Source organism: Pimephales promelas, chromosome 11, assembly GCF_988280905.1.
Source record: "Pimephales promelas chromosome 11, fPimPro1.hap1.1, whole genome shotgun sequence".
Taxonomy (NCBI): domain Eukaryota; kingdom Metazoa; phylum Chordata; class Actinopteri; order Cypriniformes; family Leuciscidae; genus Pimephales; species Pimephales promelas.
The window spans coordinates 2,862,638-2,878,107 of record NC_142779.1 but is presented as its reverse complement, the minus strand read 5'-3'; the positions used below and the strand labels follow the sequence as shown (position 1 = coordinate 2,878,107).

The 15,470-nt window shown below is 36.2% G+C and overlaps 1 protein-coding gene across 1 annotated transcript in view; it reads right to left on the bottom strand.

Annotated features, from left to right (window-relative positions):
- The window catches only part of itga9 (integrin, alpha 9), a 98,966-nt gene that overhangs the window by 58,190 nt on the left and 25,306 nt on the right, over nucleotides 1-15,470 (bottom strand). Inside the window, exons 9-15 of the mRNA XM_089116751.1 lie at nucleotides 15,128-15,265; nucleotides 14,815-14,920; nucleotides 10,011-10,105; nucleotides 8,975-9,065; nucleotides 7,928-7,973; nucleotides 7,644-7,798; nucleotides 5,668-5,828 (exon numbers count right to left, since the gene is read on the bottom strand). Of these exons, the coding sequence (XP_088972877.1) occupies nucleotides 5,668-5,828; nucleotides 7,644-7,798; nucleotides 7,928-7,973; nucleotides 8,975-9,065; nucleotides 10,011-10,105; nucleotides 14,815-14,920; nucleotides 15,128-15,265 (792 nt within the window). The remainder of the gene's footprint in view (nucleotides 1-5,667; nucleotides 5,829-7,643; nucleotides 7,799-7,927; nucleotides 7,974-8,974; nucleotides 9,066-10,010; nucleotides 10,106-14,814; nucleotides 14,921-15,127; nucleotides 15,266-15,470) is intronic.

Genomic DNA, 15,470 nt, shown 5'->3' with positions numbered 1-15,470 from the left:
TAAAGCCGTGCCTGGCATGACCAGTTTAAACAATCCTAAAACACGTCATAGGCACAGATACTTTTCTTACACAAACAGCTCTGCTAATGCAAACACTTCTCACAAATGCACAAAGAATACCCCGCAATAAAAGTACGTCTCACTTACACAAGGCTGACGGGTTCATTCAAAGCTGCGCTAACAAGGTCAATTTACTTCAGACCAAGTTGAAAGTGTTTGCTATCATTATACTCTTGATATGTATACTATGTACTTTGCAATATAATACAAATTCACAGTGTATAATTAGCAGAGAAAATTCAATATTTGATTAGATTTACATGTTCTGAAGGAAACGTGAGTGGTGTTTGCCCATGTAAAACTTGCCGTCGTGATGCCGAAGTGCTGAGGGATGAGATACACACCGAAGTCTAGCAGAAGTAGTAAGGCCTTGAAGAGCACCAGCAAATACCATAAGATAATGGAGGAGATAACAGTTTTTGACTAAATATCACCCTGACTGGAAACACTCGAAATGCTTTCTTTGTTGGACATTAAGACTGTAATTTAAGTGAGATTTCTCCAGAAGTATCTCCACTGACAGACAGGATCCACGTCAAATCTACCGAGACAAGTGTGGCCTTCAAGACAAATGAGTCTCTTTGCTGTAGATGAAGTGTGTTTAAGCTGCTTGATCCATTAAGGATCACCCAGTGAGATGGCATGATGATCTGCCCACCCAGAACACAAGGACAACTTAAGAAGGCTTTACATTACAACTGTCACTCATTTAAAACACATATTCCTCTATCTGTGTTTCCCTTAATCCAAAAGAGTTTCTCCAAAACATGTAAAACATAAAAAAAAGACATTCAGTGAAAAATGTACAATAAACAGCAGCTCTCTATGGTTGTTTTAGGCCTTGAGAAGAGGTTGTACAATGTTTGATTGAAAGTACAAACACAATGACAGATGCAGCAACAAATCTGCAGTGTCTACAAACAAGATGAAATATTAAGATGCCTTACGTCTCTCCTTCGCTACAGTAAAGCTGTATTCATGTCATCATGTGTATTATTCATCCGATATAGTCAAAGACATTTAAGGGTCATTGAAGAAAAAAGAAGCCCTTTGCTCAAGGTAAGAATTTAATGCTGTATTTAATGCCACAAATACACCGTTTCCAATACCCAAAAGCTTACTCTGCAAAATCATGGGAACAAGGTTCACAATTTAAAGAGTTAGGCTATGTTTACAACGGAAAACGCAAAAGTGGCGTTGCGTTATCAGTTTTTATTCTGCGTTTAGACAAGCGTTATGGGTGGGAAATCCATGTGACGCAAATGTGTGTGAAATTCGATGTAGTATGCACTCCAGGCGGCTAGATGGCAATGTGGGTATGTGAACAACACCAAGTCTGCGTGCGTGTGCAACTTCACTGTCTAGCGGACTTTTGCGTTTTTACCCTTTAGACGAGAATGCGACGGTGGAGTGTTTTTTAAGGCCCTGTTTACACGAGAACGCTCGCAGGTGAAAACGTAAAAATATTTTATCGGATGTGCCTTTCAGTTACACGGCGACGCCAATTTTGGGGCTTAAAAACGCAAAAAAGTGAAACCACCCTCCAGAGTGGAAATCTTAAAAAAACGCTCCACCGCCGCGTTCCCGTGTAAACGGTAAAAATGCAAAAGTCTGCTGGACAGCGAAGTTGTACGCAGGCACGCGGACTTGGTGTTGTTGTAGTATGCACTCCTAGCCACCTGGAGTGCATACTATATTGAATTTCACACACTTTTGCGTCACCATTTGGATTTCCGGATTTCCCACACAAAACGCTCGTCTAAACGCAGAATAAAAAGTGATGTCACAACACCACTTTTGCGTTTTCTCTTCAGAATCGTTTCCGTGTAAACATAGCCTGAGATTTCCACTCTGGAGGGTGGTTTCACTTTTTAAGCCCCAAAAACGCTGTTGCCATGTAAACGACAGGCACATCCAATAAAATATTTTTACGCTTTCACCCGCGAACGTTCTCATCTAAACAGGGCCTTAGTTCACCCAAAAATGTAAATTATCTCATGGTTAATTTAATTTATTCATTTATTTAACAGGGACCATACAGTCAAACATAGTCACAATACAAAGCCTGTAACTGATGCGCAGCATATAGAGTTTGTAGCTAATGCTAATTTACAACTCCTGTCCCTGGTTGGGCATTTTTTTATAAAGGAGTAGTTCACTTTTGCTGATAATTTACTCACGTCCACGTCTTTCTTTCTTCAGTCGAAAAGAAATTAAGGTTCTGTTCTGTGACACACATTCGTGACTCTCCTGTTCGAACTTGTTCATCAACATAAATTAATCTTTTTCAGAGTCAGTTTGTTCGTTTCAAAGATTCATTCATGTTGATGAACGAGTTCGAATAGGAGAGTCACGAACGCGCGTCACAGAACAGAGCAAGGAGAGCATTTGAGCTTATAAAACTTTAAATGAGCGATCATATCGCTTGCTAAGACCCTTTTTCATTGTCTGAAATCGTTTAAAGCCCTTTGAACAGTTTGCAGTTTGTACCGAAACTCTCATTTGGACCTTGAATCGTTTGGACCCCATTGAAGTCCATTATATGGAGAAAAATTCTGACATGTTTTCATCAAAAACCTTAATTTCTTTTCGACTGATGAAGAAAGAAAGACGTGGACATCTTGGATGACATGGGGGTGAGTGAATTATCGGCAAAATTTTTTTCCAAAGTCGGAGTAACGGGAGTGAATGGTACCTTGTTTTTACTTTTATGATGAATGGATGGAGACGCTTTTTTGGGCTTAATTTTATTTTTTTTACGATTCACTTCCATCGTAATGCTTGGAATAGCTACTGCAGGATATTTTTAATAATGCTCTGATTATGTTTGGCTGAAACTGAAAGAAGTAAGTCATATCCACCTTGGCTTGAGGTTTGAGTTAATCATGGCATAATTTACATTTTTAGGTGAACTATGCCTTTAAAAGGGTCTCACAAAACTAACAAAATATCTTGTTAAAAGTCATTATGAAAGAACACAAAAGCCACATTTTGTAGAATGACCCTTACCAGTCGTACAGCTGCAAAAGGAAAACCATGTGTGAATGTACTTAAGACTAGGTCAGCAAACTCTATTGTCACAGGCTTAATGTTGTTGGTTAAGGCATATTTGTATCATGCGCTGTTTCGTGTAAAGCAAAAACAGGAGCATGGTGTGGGGCAAACCCTTCCTGTAAGAAGATCCCCTATGGAGAAGTGACTCATAAAGCAGAGCCAGTGAAGTTTACAGGCTCTGTGTGGGCCTTCTCGTCACAGCCGGGACGCCCTGAGGATACTGACGCTGTGATACACTCTTAGAAGAAATGGTTCTATTTAGAACCAGAAATGGTTCCATCCCCCGTTTCATATATGGAACTCCAAAATGGTTCTAAATAGAACCATTTTTTTTGGAAAAAGGTTCTATTGGCCAAGTATGGAACCCCAGGGTTCTATATAGAACCCAGTGGAACCCTTTTTTTAAGAGTGGAAGCAGAGCCAGGGTTCCAAATACGTAGCGCTGATAGAACCTTTTAAGGTTCTATATAGAACCTTTTCTTCTAAGAGTGTAGCAGCCTGTTACCAGCAGACAGACAACAAGAGGCTAACTGTGTGCTCTCAATGACCACTGTCTCTCCAACAAGGTCTCTCATTTGGTACGCTCCATTTCAAAGGTAGTTGTTTGTCACCTGATGGTGGGCATCTCATTTTGAGAGTCAGACTTTATTATAGGTCACTTATTGAATCTCTCCTTTGACTCAAACCACACAAGCTCCTACATGATTTAATCAGAGCCGGGCACCAAAGGCATGGATAGTCCTTTGAAGGCAAGATTGCAGTAAATGGCAACACAACTCTATCATCTAGTTTCAGATACAGCACACAAGTAAAGTTCCTTGTGTGGACATTTGAGTTTTTACGAGCTTGACAGTCAAAATAACTATTTATTTAATGCGCAGGTGAGAAATCACACCGTTAGCTTGAATTACTCGCCAACCAGTGACAAATAAAAACCAACAAAAGCTACTATTTCGAAACAGTTACAGAAAACTGCATATGGACATATTTGGTGCATGTTGATAGAGTGAAATAAAGTTCAGGACAACATGGCTTGACCTCCAGCACAGGGCTGTTTACAGCACAGGTCATGGGAGAGAAAAGACACTGCAGGGTCAGTCGAGGACAAGTGCAAACAACATCACATGGACCAGCATCCGGACTACAAGTCACCGTTATCTACAGTATATAGCGCTTTTTACAATACAGATTGTATCAAAGCTTGTTTGTTTCTAGAAGACAATTGCGTCACCGTCCACCTTAAGTAAGGCAGATCAATAATATAGTTAATTATAAAATGTCCCCAACTAAGCAAGCCAAAAGCCATGGCAACAAGACACATGTAGACAAAATGAGATGGAATTCACAACCTTTTTTACTCTCGTAATTTCCAGATGAAACGGCGCATTTTATGAGAAAGAAAGTAGGCTGGGACTTCATGAGTGAGTGTTACATATCATAATTGATATTATTCAGTATTAGCTTTTGTAAGGTGATATTTGTAATTTTATTTGTTGGGATAACATGGATGAATGCACAAGACCAGGAATGTCAGTTAAGGCAAACTTTTTGTGTGTGTGGACCACTATTTGTTATCAAGAATTTTCACGGACCACCCCATAATACACATATTATGATATTAAAAATCATATTATATTTTACACATTATAATCAGGTTCATTTGAACAACAGGCTTATTTCCATAGCAATGGAGTCTGAAATCTATACAGTAATAAGAACACTTGGATATAGTCAGCTTTTCAAAACCTTTGGCGATTTTAGGGGATTATTAACATTCAGAGTTCCACAAGTCCTCAAAAAGTAGGCTTGAGTTTGTCCACTTAACAGCACATCCGCAAAACATTTCAGAAACACAAGATCAAGAAACTAACATTAACTGGAAATTAAAATAATAAACAGGCTTTATTCATTCCATTTATAAACATTTCGTTTTATATAGGCCTAAACTGCCTAAAGGCTATGCATGTGATTTGATAATGAGAACATATTTGCCTCTGCCCTATTACGTTACACATTTAATGAAAACACAGTAGGCCTAACGTTATTCCAGGTTAAAATAAAGTTGTCAAAAGGAAAAACCATTGGAGTCTATTTGCCAGCCCGATATGAACGTAATATCCTCCTTTGTCACCCTCCACATCTTTCCCTTCCTCTTTCTATCGTCTGTCTCAGACTAAATGCTCACCTAACCTGTTGCTATCCACCGATCCGGTGTTGTGGTTCTGACGACACGGAGATTGAACGTCACGGCCGAGCGCCACTAGCCTATTTTAGTAATCGCACAATAGCTTGACAATTTAATTGATATTTTATATAAATATAGGCCTACATATTCTTTTTACTTTTTTCTTTTAATAGGAATTTTTTGGTAAAATATTTTATATTTTATTTTGCCTTTTCACGGACCACCTGCAGTACCCTCACGGACCACTAGTCGCTGAGTTAAGGAAGTAAAATGGGTAAATTTTGATTTCATATAGACTATAGGACAAATCCCTGGAGTGTGAACCTGTGGGACATGAGGTACGCTGGGATATCTTTGAGTAAACTCACCCTTACAAAGGACGTGTACTGATGGCACTGCTGTCGGTTGATTTCCAAGCTGAAACGCTGACTTACAGCACCGGTCTGCTCAACACCGTTTCCAAAATACACCCGGGCCGGCAGAGCTTTGTGTCTCTTATCTGCATCTGCTGTTAGATTGTACAGCAACTCTGAGGAGAAAAATAGACACCCGTATTTCTGTAAGACCACAATGTGTAAACATCTCTCAAACATGCTCTGTGTTTAAACACTCACTATCAGAAGCATTCCAGGCCCATTCTAGATCTAAAAACAAAGTCAAGTAAGACGTCAAGTTCCCACTGTCAAAGTTGTGGAAATGAAACGCTACAAGATCATTTCTTGGGCCACGTCCAAGAGTTAAATGAAAACAGCAAGAACATGAAGAATAAATATGGTTCAAACTGTACTGATGAATCAATAAAAATTTTTATTCAATTAAATATGAATAAATAAATAAATATTTAATGACAAATAAGTACATTCAGCCCAAAACTGTTATATTGTGTACTTAAAATTATACTATACAATTGAAATAAGATTTAAACAAATTTCACACTACAATAATGAGATGTTTTGCATTAAAGAGGAAATGTTTGGGCTTGCTCTTAAAGAAAGTTTCAGGTTCTTTATGAAAAATAATTTTTGTTTTAGGATGAAATATGATCCAGACATCTCTTGGTGAGATTCATCCATCTACACCTACAGGCTTTTCCAAAACCCAGAAATTGATCAAAAACACAGAACTCTTGGACAGGACCCCAGAAATAGCTGCTTTCTTTCCACTGCCATGAGTGTGACTGTAGGAACTTGATGGATTTCTTGACAGTTTTTGTGATGAGGTCAAATGTTTAATTGCAGGACCCTTGTTCCAATCCTGACGGTGAGTAAGAGCTATTATTTCTCTGCTAGTCTCACAGGGTGTTACTCTAATGAACGTCTATGAGCAGGAAGGGGCTCCTGGACCAATGCAGTGGATTGTTCTTTGAACACATCCAGCTGTGAGCGCACTATGAGCTCAGAAACAGGGCGTTCCCCAGACACAAGGTGACTTCCCAATGCGAGTGCCATGTGGAGCTAACACTAGTGCTCTGTACTTCCCTGAAATGTCCCATTATGTAACACTCCCTTTATATACTCCATCTCCCATAAGGCCACACCCACTCAGCCAGCAGTGGCCACACCCAGCGGTTTAGCAAGAGGTCATTCTCATGCAGTCATTGAGTCAAGCAACAAAAACTAAATATTAGAAACAAAACAACTAGATTTAATGGGGAGGGGAAGCATTTTTTTCAGAGCAATTTTAAAACTGTATTTGGTGATATCGGTAACATTATGCGGGAGCCAAAAGTGATTCATAGTGAATTACTGTTTAACGAGAGTATGCAGTAATGGGTTAAGTGAGTAAAATAAAATAAAATACTAAATAATAAAATAAATATAAAATAATAAAAAATGCTATAAAATAAAATGTAATTAATTAAAATGCAATGCAATAAATTAAAATGATTTAAAATGCATTGCAATGCAATAAAATGCAATGCAATACAATAAAATGCGATGCAATGCAATAAAATGCGATGCAATGCAATAAAATGCAATGCAATACAATAAAATGCGATGCAATGCAATAAAATGTAATGGAATACAATAAAATGTGATGCAATGCAATAAAATGCAATGCAATACAATAAAATGCGATGCAATGCAATAAAATGTAATGCAGTAAAATGCAATGCAATAGAATAAAATGCGATGCAATGCAATAAAATACAATGCAATACAATAAAATGCGATGCAATGTAATAAAATGTAATGCAATAAAATGTGATGCAATGCAATAAAATGCAATGCAATAAAATGCGATGCAATGCAATAAAATGCAATGCAATGCAATAGAATAAAATAAAAATCCCATAACACACTGAACCAAAATCCCTCCCAAAACCGAATCTATAGTGAGTCACCTATGTGGCCAGGTACATGTTTTCCTCGAAAGCTCATGCAGATGGTGACATTGAAGCAGTTGAGATGCTGTGGGCCCTCATGACACTGCGGTACTGTGATGTTTATTGAGGCAGGCAAAAAGATGGAGACGTCCACAGAGATCACCGGCCTGGATCTGTCACATGCAACAGCAAAGAAAGGTCAAAGCTACACCAGAATGGATGGGATGATCATGATTACAAGAGAACACTAACTAGGAATTGATGCAATTAAGCTTTTGTTGGATCAGAAGTGCACAACTCACCTTAACAAAACCACACTGTCAGCCATGAACGCCCCTATCGTCACATCTGATATGGATGAAAACAAGCAAACAAAAACATTTATCTGGAAGGTCAGGAATGATAAGATGTTATCATAAGATAATATTCAGAGCTTTAAACTATTCAAAATCGCAATTGCTGAGATGAAATGAAATATAAATACTAAATGAAAAACTTAAAAAATAGAAAAGTTGCCATACTAACTGAAGTACTAAAACAAAAATATAAAAGTAATATAGAAATAGAAAAACCTGATAAAAATGAAAAAAGCACACGATAAAATTCTTAAAACTTAAGCTAATATTGACATTAAAACTGGAATATATATATATAAAGCAAAATATGAATAAATACCACCACTAATTAGTAAACTCTAATGCAAAACAGCACAATTATTATACATGCTAACTGCTCTCCAGTTTATAAAATTAGTGTTTTTTTTAACACTTAATTTTTAGAATTGTTTAAATGACTTGTTGATATTCTCTTTCGTCTCTGTTTAATCAGTGTCCGCTGTGGAATGCTGTAAACAAAATGCTTGCTGGCCACAGCACTACGAACTCGGCATGAGCAGACACGACGTGTCAAAACGCGGCTGAGAAAATTAAGCAAACACCACTTAATCTACATTCCTCGGATTAGCCAAGCATGGAACATTCTCCATCATATAATTAATCCAGTCTTGGACCAGATTCTTCTGTGGATGCAAAAAAAAAAAAAAAAAAAAAAAAGACGAGTCGCATCTTTAGGCCATTTCGCTTTGGAAAAATCACATGATTTGACGAATCATCCGTGTCATGAGTTACACAGTGAAGTTTAATACTTGGAGGTTTCCAGAATGGAATAAACGAACTGAAGGTTGTTACATGTTTCCCATCTTTACGCAGAGATCGCAAAAGGCCAATGTAAGTGGTCTGGCACCAGTCAAGGTTTCTCACTGAATGCGGTTGGTTTTGATCTGGTTAATTCGGAACATTCTCAATGTTCATTGGAGCAGAACTAGCCAAGTTTCTAAAGTAAAGCCAAACCTGGATATCCGTTTCCATCCATGTCCACATTGCCGGAAATTGACTGGCCGAACATTTGGAGGGTGGGGTTGATGCTTCGCCCAGACAATCTCTGCATACGATCAAGGTGAGAGAGAAAATCACATCAACCAATCAGAGACGTTTCACAACATCTGAATTAACACGAGCACATCTAGAGATTTCAAAGTGCCACGCAGTTCTACACATTTCCTTTCCCAAATTAAATATTTGAGCTAATTTGATTATTCTTTCAGCTACCACTTGCACTCTCAGCTCCATTTAAGGCAGTTTCCCACAAAATCAGCCAATAGATGTAATCTGACCCTTCTGCTTACCCATCAATCAAACTGTTAAACTGCATGAGCTAAGGTTTCTCAATAAAACAAGTGACCCATTGCCAACTAAATCAACCCATCAAATTCATTTTAAAACAGTCACCAATCAAACTCAATAGCATCATAAATAAACGGTAACACTTTACTTGAAGGGGTGTGCATAAGACTGGCATGACACCTTCATAACCATGACATGACATATGTCTTGAACATGAAGTAAAGTTTATGACAACTGTCATTAAGTGTCTTTCGCTCAATAATGACATTTTGAATGCAAATATGACAGCTTGACATAAATTAAGTTAAACTGTGGTTGGCTTTGACATTGGCTGTCATGAGGCATTATAACTGTGTCATGAATATTTTTCGTGACCCCAACTACAGTGGTACTAATCGGATTTGTCATTAAAAAGTTATAATGGCTTCATGACAGCCCATGTCAAAACCAACCACCTGACAGCTTAATGTAATGTTAACCAATAAAGCTAGGTGCTTTCTTAAGTTTGATCATTAATCTGCTATATCATGTTTATGACAGGTTGTGTTGTCTTAGTAATGTCAAGTTGTTAATGACAAAGACACTGACAGGTTATTATGTATTGGTTTATGGTTTATGTCTGTTGAAAGCTGACAAAAAAAATATTGATGCTACTTTTAATAGTAAAGTAATAAAACAGTTGAGCAAAATAATGGTTGATTACCATTGAGTACTTGTTAACTATTCCTGTGGCATCACCATGGTAGATGTAAACGGCTCCTCCATAGTCGTCCTCTTCAGGAGCTCCAATCGCAACATCTACAGCACAAAAGACCAGCAAACAAGTCAATGAGAACCATTTTAAAGCCGAAACAGAGAGTAAAGCCGGACGCACACTTACCACGATTTTGTCATCTAAATTTTAAAACAGTTCTTTCGTCTCATTAAAGGAGTAGTTCACTTTAAAAAAAACTTTTGCTGATAATTTACTCACCCCCATGTCATCCAAGATGTCCATGTCTTTTAATGGATTTCAATGGGGTCCAAACGGTTCAAGGTCCAAATGAGAGTTTCAGTGCAGCTTCAAAGGGCTTTAAACGACACCAGACGATGAATAAGGGTCTTATCTAGCGAAACGATAGCTCATTTAAAACTAAATAACAATTTTAAGGTTTATAAGTTCATATCCTCGCCTTGCTCTGTTCTGTGACTCTCCTGTTCGAACTCGTTCATCAAAATGAACTAATCTTTTTTCGAGTCTTTCGTTCATTTCGTTCGTTGAATCAACCAAATGACTCGAAAAAAGATTTGTTCGTTTTGATGAACGAGTTCGAACAGGAGAGTCACAGAACAGAGCAAGGCGAGCATTTGTGCTTATAAAACTTAAAACTTTTTTATTTAGTTTTTAAATCACCAATGGTTTCGCTAGATAAGACACTCACTCTCATTTGAACCTTGAACCGTTTGGACCCCATTGAAGTCCATTATATGGAGAAAAATCCTGGAATGTTTTCATCAAAAACCTTAATTTCTTTTCGACTGAAGAAAGAAAGAAAGACATGGACATCTTGGATGACATGGGGGTGAGTAAAATATCAACAATAGTTTTTTTTTTTTTTTTAAAGTGAACTAATCCTTTAATGGATGGAAGAACATGGCACATGAATTGATGATGTGAAACACCCGGCAAATCCTGACCAAAGTCTTAGAGATAAACTTAATATAGAGTCATAGAGGCTGCCTTGGCTTTTACTCAAGATCTTCCAGGGGTCATTACGGACAGTCTGGCGAGCAACAATCGTAAATGTTAGAAAAAACTGCATAGTTTGCAGCCGGCTTCAGGGAGACAGCCAGAGACCTGCGACTGGAATAGAAACGCTAGAAGTGGATTTGTGTGTGTCAGGACCCCAATAAATGACTGTTAGCTTTAAGCTCATCTCTGTTAGAAAGACGCTCTGCCAAGTCACTTAATGGACACTTACGTGTTTTTGAGAGTCTGTAAAGGTCAGTGAAACTTCAGGGGGGTTGAAACTGTGTCATAAAAAACCCTTGTGCATGAACAGCAGCCGTACACATTTCACTGACACACTTTTGAAATGTGCCGAGCTTTGAAAACTTTAACATTTATGCTTTAATGTTGACCGTTTTCATGGCATCTGTTTGCATATAGTTCATCTGATGAGTGATTCCGGATCTGTTTGGTATTCTCAAACAATAAAAATAATTATAGAAATTCCTGCAAACACTAAATCTGAAGCACCAATATTTATATTTATAGGCTGAGATATTTTTGCCACTTGAGACTGAAACAATTTACTGACTTATTTACATGCAAATGCTTTAATTAATTAGCGTTCATGGTTTGGGGTTGCTAAGATTATTTAATGTTTTTGTAAGATGTCTCTTATACTCACTAAGGCTGCATTTATTTTATTTAATTGTGAAATATTATTCAAATTTAATTTAATTTTAAAATATATAATCAAAGCTGAATTTTCAGCATCATTACTCCAGTCTTCAGTGTCACATGATCCTTCAGAAATCACTCTAATATGATGATCTGATGCTCAGGAAACATTCCTGTTTATTCTTATTATCAGTTTTTGTGGATCCTTTAGGATTTATTTGCAATAGTTTTTCACATGCTGATGTAAATTTATACCCAATAAGAGGCAGGTCAAATGGGAACAGGTTAACCTCATGTAATCTCTTTATGGTTACAGCCTCCTAAAAGACAATTTACTACAACACTGACCCCTCAAATAGTTCATCACAGATGCTTCTCGATACACACGTACAGTTTTACTAAGATGCTTGATTGTTTAAATCAGACTCTTGTTTTAAAGTGCTGCCAACCGCCTCGCTGTCCCACAACGGAAAGATTCACTTCCTGTTTAATCTGACACATCTGTCTCCAATTCTCAGATATTCCTCAGGACATTCACAGCTCTAATGTCTTAGCATCATGTTTCCACATGAATGCATTTGTGTTTGGTCTTTTATTATGTGATGGTCAGTCTCCCGAAGCACTTTCAGTAACACTTATGAGGAAAGTACAAACTAAAACTACAAAACTAAAAAGGCGGCATGTAGAAAATCGAGCTACAATCAAGCAATGCATCAGGTAAGAGCGAAACCAGACGCCAAGAAAAGCCTCCGACTGCATTGTGGGGTGCCAGGAAAATCAAGAGTGAGAACACTAGTCACAGAGGAGATACCTGAGGTTTGAATCTGCTTCACATCAACATATCTTTTCCAGTTACTTGACAAACAATGTCTGTCTGTCTCCAGTACAATGGAAATATGAGTTTTGCATTTAAATTTAAAGGAATATACCAGGCTAAACATATGTGTACAGTAACACACTCACAATTCCTTGTGTGATAACTGCATATTTAAAACATAAAAGTTCAAAAGTTTTTTTATTTTATTTATGTTTTTAAAAGAAGTCTCTTCTGTTCACCAAGGCTGCATTTATTTGATCAAAAATACAGCAAATTTGCTTCAGTTTTGGGATTTTTATTTTATTCTATTGCATTGCATTTTATTGCATTGCATCACATTTTGTTGCATTTAAACATTTATTTATTTATGTATTTTTTTAATGTTTTAAAAAGAAGTCTCTTCTGTTCACCAAGGCTGCATTTATTTGATCAAAAATACAGCAAATTTGCTTCAGTGTTTTGGGATTTTTATTGTATTCTATTGCATTGCATTTTATTGCATTGCATCACATTTTGTTGCATTTAAACATTTATTTATTTATGTATTTTTTTAATGTTTTAAAAAGAAGTCTCTTCTGTTCACCAAGGCTGCATTTATTTGATCAAAAATACAGCAAATTTGCTTCAGTGTTTTGGGATTTTTATTGTATTCTATTGCATTGCATTTTATTGCATTGCATCACATTTTGTTGCATTTAAACATTTATTTATTTATGTATTTTTTTAATGTTTTAAAAAGAAGTCTCTTCTGTTCACCAAGGCTGCATTTATTTGATCAAAAATACAGCAAATTTGCTTCAGTTTTGGGATTTTTATTTTATTCTATTGCATTGCATTTTATTGCATTGCATCACATTTTGTTGCATTTAAACATTTATTTATTTATGTATTTTTTTAATGTTTTAAAAAGAAGTCTCTTCTGTTCACCAAGGCTGCATTTATTTGATCAAAAATACAGCAAATTTGCTTCAGTGTTTTGGGATTTTTATTGTATTCTATTGCATTGCATTTTATTGCATTGCATCGCATTTTGTTGCATTTAAACATTCATTTATTTATGTATTTTTTTAATGTTTTTTAAAAAAAAGTCTCTTCTGTTCACCAAGGCTGCATTTATTTGATCAAAAATACAGCAAATTTGCTTCAGTTTTGGGATTTTTATTTTATTCTATTGCATTGCATTTTATTGCATTGCATCACATTTTGTTGCATTTAAACATTTATTTATTTATGTATTTTTTTAATGTTTTAAAAAGAAGTCTCTTCTGTTCACCAAGGCTGCATTTATTTGATCAAAAATACAGCAAATTTGCTTCAGTGTTTTGGGATTTTTATTGTATTCTATTGCATTGCATTTTATTGCATTGCATCACATTTTGTTGCATTTAAACATTTATTTATTTATGTATTTTTTTAATGTTTTAAAAAGAAGTCTCTTCTGTTCACCAAGGCTGCATTTATTTGATCAAAAATACAGCAAATTTGCTTCAGTGTTTTGGGATTTTTATTGTATTCTATTGCATTGCATTTTATTGCATTGCATCACATTTTGTTGCATTTAAACATTTATTTATTTAAGTATTTTTTTAATGTTTTTAAAAAAAAGTCTCTTCTGTTCACCAAGGCTGCATTTATTTGATCAAAAATGCAGCAAATTTGCTTCAGTGTTTTGGGATTTTTATTGTATTCTATTGCATTGCATTTTATTGCATTGCATCGCATTTTGTTGCATTTAAACATTTATTTATTTATGTATTTTTTTAATGTTTTTTAAAAAAAAGTCTCTTCTGTTCACCAAGGCTGCATTTATTTGATCAAAAATACAGCAAATTTGCTTCAGTGTTTTGGGATTTTTATTTTATTCTATTGCATTGCATTTTATTGCATTGCATCGCATTTTGTTGCATTTAAACATTTATTTATTTATGTATTTTTTGTAATGTTTTAAAAAAAAGTCTCTTCTGTTCACCAAGGCTATATTTATTTTCAAGGAAATATTTTTTTTATTGTTATCAATGTTAAAAAAAACTATGAAACACTTTTTTTTAGGATTCTTTGATTTTTTTAAAGCTCAAATTAGCAATATTTATTTGAAATAGACATTTTTGTAGCATTATAAATGTCCTTACTGTCAATTTTTATCCATTTAATGCATCCTTGCTGAATAAGAGTATTAATTTGTTTCAAAAAACAGACTCCAAACTTTCAGAATATTCCTTTATGTTGAAGGACTTCACTATTATTTGCTCATGCACTGCTCTGATGTGTGATCATTTTGAGCTCAAGCTGACTTTGGACACTGACCTTGGTAGCCATCGTCATCAATGTCCCCAAGAGACGTGATGCACTCTCCAAAATGAGCGTTGTATGCATTGTCACCGTTCAATATCGCAACCTCCTCCATTACTCCCTGAACAAACAGGAACAAAAAACGTTGCTAATGTTCAAAACACTTGTAAAGTTGCATGAAGATATTTACCTTCAAATTAAAACCTGGTCACAATGCAGCTTTAAGGCATTAGTTTACCAACTTTAAAGGCATTTAAGTGTAGTTTATGACAAATATTCTTATCATTAATAAGTAACACATACTGTATGTAAAGCATGGTGAACTCACATTACCACTGCTGAGGTAAACAGAAACTTGTCCTTCATCCCGGATTTTGCTGTGCATGGGTGCTCCCACGAGCAAGTCCGACAGTCCGTCCGCGTTTAGGTCAACTGCACACAATGAGGAGCCAAAGTAAGAGCCCATCTGAAACCAAGCCGAGCCAAGAGCAAACGGGTCAGGTTACAACGCCATGCACAGGGCACATACACCTCCATAAGATGCATTACCTCATACTGTTCCCTTTTGGAGGAAAGACAAGCTACACTGACCTATATTTGAACATACTGTACATGAATATACATGAGATCTGAGAGCTGTTTTTCAACTAACAACTTCAAATCTCATACTC